Below are 6,973 nucleotides of genomic sequence, written 5' to 3' on the forward strand. Positions count from 1 at the left end.
ATATAATAAGTGTCATCATTGACAAATCTAGTTACAACATTTTTATTATTTATTGTATTTTAGAACAGTGTCTACAGATCTCCCTGTGTAGATCGGATTTGTAGTACTCCTCCTGTTTACAGCTTCCCAAATGCTGGGATTAGAGGCACGCACCACCATGTCCAGTCTCAGTCGCCGTCTCAGCGTGCCCTGGGGACGGGCCGGCATGATACGCCTGGGGATTGAACCCCAGCCACTGCGCTCTGCCTAAGCAGGCATTTTAATTTGCTGAACTATTTGACTGGCCCTAGTTAACAACATTTTTAAAGATTTCTATTTGGCATGAATACAAAGGCTGCCATTTGTAGGTTACCTTCAGCTTTAAAAGAACTGGCTCATATTAAAGAAAATTATATCTAGTAATAGGTCCCAAGGTTTGAGTTCCATGACTCAAAAAATAAGAAGAACCTTAGAGTATCTTAATTTTTGAAAATGTTCATTAGTATGTGTATTACTATTATATATTGCAATACATAATGATTGCATTCATCACGTGGAGTTGGCACGTGTACACAGCACTTCTACTCCTCCTCATGTCCCTGTCCCCTCCCCTCAATTTTCTCAAGTGGCGCTTATCCCAGTGACGACATCATTCTTCTATCCCACTAAGGATCAGGGCCTTAGTTTTCTAAGTCTTCCCATAGACCTCCCCTTGTATTTCATAGACTCTCAAGAAGATGAGCTCAGACCAGCGTATCTCCTTTGGTGTTTTGTTATGATATTTGGACGTGTAATTTCTATTTTTAAGGTCAATATAAGAAATGAGTTTAATGCTGTAATGAAGGAATGCTCTAGTGAAGGAAGTGATTCATATATATGGTAATTATATTCCTGGAAAATTCAGTTTTCATTATTACCCATATGAAAGTGTCTTGGGATTTATATGAAAAATAAAATCTAGGCTCATTTTCAGCCACATGAACACTTAAGAAAATTACATGCAAATGTTGATATAAATTATCCTAAGATATAAATGTCATAGAAAAGAAACCAAGATGCTTACTGCGGCTAAGGCCTGAATGAAGTAGATCTGCATGCTTAGTATTACACATGTGTGCATATTACACATGCGCACACACACACACACATGCACACACACAAGCACGCATACTTCTTTTGGGATGATGGGTATCAAACCCAGAACCTTGTGCATGCTAGGCAAGTGCTCTACCACTGAGCTGTATCACCAGCATTTAATTATACTTTTTTGATATTTAAACTTTTCTATAATCTGAATTATTTTCATCATCATTTTCTTTAAGGCAGGTCCCCGGAAGCACAACCTGCTCAGACAGGGATTACACTTTTAAAAGACATTTAGAAGAATATAGGATGTTCTTTTTATTGTTTTTTTAAAAGGGGGCTTTTACTTTGTTCTTTTTTTTTTTTTTTTTGGTACCAGAAATCCAACTCAGGGCCTTGCTCTTGCGGGGCAGGGACTGCACTGCTGAGCTGCATCCTGGCCCTTTTACATTGCTTTTAAAATCTTAGACCCTTTACAAAATGAAAGTAGAAGGTTTTAACATTTATCCTGTGGGGCCTGGGCTATAGCTCACTGGTGGAGCACTTAACGGTGTGTTCCTGGCCCTGCTTCTACCCCAGGCATCCCTCACGAACAAGCAAACCCGTTACCTCTCAACTCCTACTGCTGAGTGACCTGAGACTTATGTGGCCCTTTACAAAATGAAGGTCGGAGTTTAAGCATTGCTCCCTGGACTTATGTTGCCATGTGACTTGGAGTTTGTGCTTCCACAGGGGAAGCCCAGCCTGGCTCCCCAGCTCACCCGCAGCTCAGTGGGCAGGGCTTGTTTGGGAGGGCAGAACTTGGGATGGAGAAGGCAGGGAGGTAGAGGATGGTGCCTGGAATCCCATCCTTCTCTGCCCTGCATCCTCCCTGGGGGACCCTCCTGGGGAACGGAATGTTTTCATGGCCCTCACACTGCTGCCACAGGTTTGTGAGGTTCTGTTGCCCTGGAAACCAGCTGTTTCCAGTGTCTGCCCAGGAAACAGCCTGGACCCAGGGCCTCCATGAATGACAAGCCCACTCTGAGGACTCGCCCCACAGTCCTGTCCGTCATGCCCACCCTTTCAGTGTTTGCAGATGTGCCTGTGGCCCACAAGCTGGAAGGCAGTTTGCTAAAGGCCTACAGACAGGACAATGACCCTAGCAAGATATTTCTGGTCTACAGAGGTAACTCTGGTGCTTGATCTCTATGTTCTGGCTAAGCAGTATTCCCCTGCTGCTGAGGCTGGGCCTAAGCCCATGCAGGCAGGAACATCTGGGCCTGGTAACAGAACTCTCAGAGGGAGAAATGGGCAGAGAATGTCCCATGTGCTTCTGTGCCCTCTTCCCACCGCAGCGGCTCCTGGGGATTTGGTAGGAACTATGTACTCTTCCATGCTCTGTGCTTGGGGCCTGCGTGGACCCCTTTCTCTGTGCTCTCTTCCTCTTTCCTCTCTTATCTCTTTCCTCCTTCCTTTTTCTTCCTCTCTCCTTCTCCCCTTCTCTTTGATATTCCTGAACTAAGAACACACATGCTATGTAATCAGCCCTTTTCAATGTGAAAGTCAAGGTTGCCTTTGTTTAGCTTTGTGTATCTGTAACTCCCATTTAGAATATAATGTCTAGCCTTTAAAATGGCATAGGTCTAGCTAGGCACATAGTGCACACTTGTATTCCTACTGACTCATGAGGCTGAGGCAGAAGGATCTTAGTTCCAGACCAGCCTGGACAACTTAGTAAGACTCTGTCTCAAGATAAAATAAGGGGTGTGCCAAGGATATAGCTCAGTGGTATAAGTGCCTGCCTGGCAAGTGTAAGGTCCTGAGTTCTATCCCTGGTACTGCAAAAAAATAAATAAAAGATCAAGGTAAAATAAGGGGGAATGGGAAGATAGCTCAGAGGCATAAGCATCTCTCTGGCAAGCACAAGGTCCCGAGTTCAATTCTCCCAGACCTGTGGTACATGCCTGTAGTCCCAGCACTCGGGAGGTTGAGACAGGAGGATCAATAAGAGTTCAAGATTAGCCTGGGGGCTGCAAAAGTGAGCACAAGTCCATCCAGAACTACATAGTGAGACCCTGTCTAAAAAAAAAAGAGAAAAAAAGTATAATAAGGGCTGGGGCTATAGCTCAGAACAAAGGCCTATGTTGAATTCCTAGACTTGGGGGCTGCAGCTCTTCAGAGCCCAAGGGCCTAGGCCAGACTGGGTAGTGGGCTGTCTGCACAGGCCCTGAGCCCTCTGTGTCTTTCCTCAGTCTGCATGACCGATGAAGGCCTCCCCTGGGTTTCCCTTGTGGTGCACAAGACCCGACTGCAGATTGCCCAGGACCCCTCTCTGGTCTATGAGTACCTGCCTGGCCTGGGCTCGAAATCATTCATCCAGGCCTCCTTGGAGCTCCTCTTTGGCAAGCACAGCCCAGTCATCATGGAGAACAGGGTAAGCCACAGACCCTGGAGGTTTGGACCTGTAGGGGTCAGTCCCTGAGACAGCAAATCCTCCCAGTTAGCCTGAAAGGCAGAGCCAGGCTCTACACCCTAATCCAGAGCCATCTGTAGACTCCTCAAGACAGAAGGTTGGGGGTGTGACTCAGTGGGAGAGCATGGGCTTGCCATGCACAAATCTGACCTTGATTCCCAAAACTGGAAAAGAGAAAACCCAAACACTCAGAGTCTGAGGTGGTGTTACTGTTTCCACACTTTGCTCACAGGCAGGGGGTGTGCACACTGTTGGTGAGAGTGGCTCCTTCCGGCTTGGGGCCCAGTTCCTCAGGACATGGCACAGGGGCACTCACACAGTTTGCATCGTCTCTTATCAAAAAGGTGAGCGCTACCCACGATGAGGGTCACCGAGGGTCCCCATCCCAGCTGCTGATCCCCACCCTATGGCCATCTTCACCTTTCTTTGGCATGAGAACAAAGGCAGACGATGATCTTCATCCCCACACTCCAGTACCTCTGCCTCCGTTTCTCCATCATACCATAGCTTGGGGGTGGGGTGTTTCCCACAGAAAGCCATGGACTCATCTTCCAGGACATGGGCTTTGAAGTTTATGAATACTGCATCTGGGACCCCAAGCAGAGGCGCTTGGACTCCAATGTGCTCCTCAGTGTGGTGGAGGTAGGGGCCCACAGACCCAACTCACAGTCTTTCTTCCCTTGCCCCACCCTCACTCATACAAGCCTTTTAGTAGGAACCAACGTGGAAGAGCACTTCCTGCTGGCCCCTTGGGAGAGGAGGTGCCTTACCTGACCATCTCCACCCACAGCGGGCGCCAAGCGGCTGTATCCTTGTGATTGGGAACCCTGTTGACTGCAGATTGACACAATCTCAGTGGGCAAAGCTGATGTCCACCATGAAGGTGAGCCTAGCGGCCCCGTGGGCTTCCTCCCTCACCACCTGACATCCCCTCCATCAGCCTCATACTTCCTTGGTTCTCCTTTCTCCTGCAGAGCAAGCAGATATTTCCATTTCTTGACATTCCTTGTCAAGGTTTATCCACTGGTGACCTCGAAGAAGATGCTGGAGTCCTGCAATACTTTGTATCCTGGGGCTTTGAATTCTTCTGCAGTCAGTGTCTGTCCAAGAATTTTGGCATTTATGGTGTGGACCAGGCAGAAAGAGGAGGGAGAGTGAGGGGGGAAGTGGCACTGCTCTCACAGCGTCAGTGATGTTGCTTACGCCACCTGTCCTCTGGAGGGTACCCAGGGCTCCAGAGAGCATGATGGAGGCCAAGGGAAGAGCATGAGCTAAATGCCAGGTTCTGTTATTAAAACCAGCAACCTGACCCAAAGTTGGTTAAATCATTCCGCCTGCTCAGGCTTCTGTTTCCTGGATGGTAAGATGAGAGGGCAAGACTTCGTGACCTGTGAAATGCCTTCTTCCTTGAGGACTCTTGTTTCTGGGAACATTTTCTAGAAGAGGAGGCTCTGGCACCTTTCCGGGCCCAGGTGCCATGCTGGGCTGGGGTGAAGTTTCCAGAGCTCGGCCTCTCCTGGGCAAGGTGGGGAGGGTGTGGGTGAAGGCCCTGATCCTGGAGGAGGGTGCTGAGAGGCTGTTTTGCTCATCCTGCAGATGAAAGCGTGGGCACCCTAGTGGTGGTGGCACTCAACAATGAGCAGCTGCTGTGCGTCCTGTCCCAGCTGATGAGCTATGCCCAGGCACTGTGGCTGAACCCTCCTGCCAGGGGGTCTCGGATCATCACCACCATCCTCTGTAACCCCACGCTGCAGGAAGAGTGGTAAGGAGGAGGCCTGGGACAGGGCAGGTGGCTTGAGCCCTGAGGTGCCCACAGATTGGCCACTTGGCTCCCTGCCCTTGTAGCTTCTGTCTCTCCTCATTCATCAAGTTTAATGAGGGCCTATGAACACCAACGGCTGAGGCTATGCAAGTCTTCTCCTTGCAAAAGTGTCAACAGGACATTCACTGTAGAGCTAGGCCCATGAGCTATCTAAACACTTGCTCCAGCAAGTGCTGCCTATGAGCCTGCTTTCATGCTTAGTTCATAAGGGATCAGTGGCACTCAGCTTTGTATTTGTTAGCAAAATGCCTGAGATATCAATTTAAAAGGGAACGGGCCTCTCATTTTGCAGCTTTGGAGGTTTCCGTCCACATCAACTGATTTGTGGCTTGGGCTTGTGGGGAATCAGGAAGTCATGGCAGGAGAATGCATGAAGCAAGCTGCTCACGTCCTGACTGCTGAGAAGCACAGAAAGAGGAAGAGGGAGAGGGAGGGCTCCTCTGGGCTTCCTCTATTGACTCTTCTTCTTCCTGTGCAGCCCCACCTCTTCCCACCAGCACAAGAAGCTGCTGTGCATTCTTTAGTGATTGGGCTTCTAGGAGACTCCTAAGATACGAGCTACAGCAGGCTCCCGCCCCCATGACCATCCCAAAGCCCAGCCTCCTCTGGTGCACTTTCAGGCTCATGTCTGGGCTGTGCAAGGTGCAAAAGATGAAAGGCAACAAGGAGGCCTGAAGGTGGGCTGAGAGGGCAACCTCAGACTCTCACCTCTTTCTGTCCATCCTCCCAGGAAGCTGAGTCTAAAAGCAGTTGTTGAGAAAATGATGCTGATCAAGGAAAAGGTGAAGGAGAAGCTCCGGCTCCTGGGCACACCTGGGTCCTGGGACCACATCACTGAGCAGACTGGGATCCATGGTTACCTTGGACTCAGCTGTAAGTGCATAGGTGGGGTTGGCTCTCCCTTTTCTGGCTTTAAGTCCCTCTACAGGAATATTATATTTTGCTGATGAGGGGAGCACTCCACAGCTTTGCTCCAAGTTTTGTTTTTTTTTAATTTCCTTTGAAAAGTAGGGTGGCCCCAGCAATGCTGAGTCTTCCTAGCCCATATAACCCTGCCTGGGCCTGAAGGGAACTAGAATTGCCCTCCTCCCCCAGGACCTGAGATCTTGTGACTATCACAGACCAACAGGTACAATACTTGATCAAGAAGCACGTCTACATTCCCAAGAACAGTCAGATTAACTTCACCTGTATCAACACCAACAATATAGAGTACATCACTCAGAGCATCAGCGAGGCTGTCTTTTCCACAGAGCACACAGAGAACTAGCTTTTCAAAAAAAAAGACCCCTGATGGGAATTAAAGCTTCGGTCTTTGTGAAAATCCTGTGCTAATTATTCATTGCAACAATTTATTATTTTCATTTACTTTCAGCAAAGAGGGAAGCACCATGGAGAATGGAATATCTATGTCCACTGATCATCTTGTATTTACTAAGCATCTATTATTATTATTATTAGTAGTAGTAGTAGTAGTAGTACCAGGGATTAAACTCAGGACTTTAGGCTTGCCAGGCAGACATTTATTTTACTGAGCTATCTCCCTGGTCCCAGCATCTATTATGTTGAAAACCTCATCTAGACATCAAAGGAAAGGCATAAAACAGACACAAGCCAGTCTCCCCCCCCACCAC

The 6,973-nt window shown here is 48.3% G+C and overlaps 1 protein-coding gene across 1 annotated transcript; it reads left to right on the forward strand.

Moving 5' to 3' along the window:
• Positions 1-2,115: 2,115 nt before the first annotated feature.
• On the forward strand, positions 2,116-6,609 carry Got1l1 (glutamic-oxaloacetic transaminase 1 like 1). The gene is made up of 9 exons (XM_004637291.2): positions 2,116-2,230; positions 3,297-3,478; positions 3,750-3,861; positions 4,050-4,159; positions 4,308-4,400; positions 4,492-4,642; positions 5,114-5,279; positions 6,070-6,212; positions 6,461-6,609. The coding sequence occupies exons 1-9, from the start codon at positions 2,116-2,118 to the stop codon at positions 6,607-6,609; spliced, it is 1,221 nt and encodes a 406-aa protein (XP_004637348.2).
• The last annotated feature ends 364 nt before the right edge of the window (positions 6,610-6,973 follow it).

This window comes from Octodon degus, unplaced genomic scaffold (assembly GCF_000260255.1).
Source record: "Octodon degus isolate 3935 unplaced genomic scaffold, OctDeg1.0 scaffold00088, whole genome shotgun sequence".
NCBI lineage: Eukaryota > Metazoa > Chordata > Mammalia > Rodentia > Octodontidae > Octodon > Octodon degus.

Bases quoted from the DNA above. Each gene is read 5' to 3' on its own strand.
- Got1l1 (XM_004637291.2), top strand. From the start codon at position 2,116: ATGCCCACCCTTTCAGTGTTTGCAGATGTGCCTGTGGCCCACAAGCTG. The intron at 2,231-3,296 runs GTAACTCTGGTG...GTCTTTCCTCAG, and splicing joins GATATTTCTGGTCTACAGAG to TCTGCATGACCGATGAAGGC. The intron at 3,862-4,049 runs GTGAGCGCTACC...TGTTTCCCACAG, and splicing joins CATCGTCTCTTATCAAAAAG to AAAGCCATGGACTCATCTTC.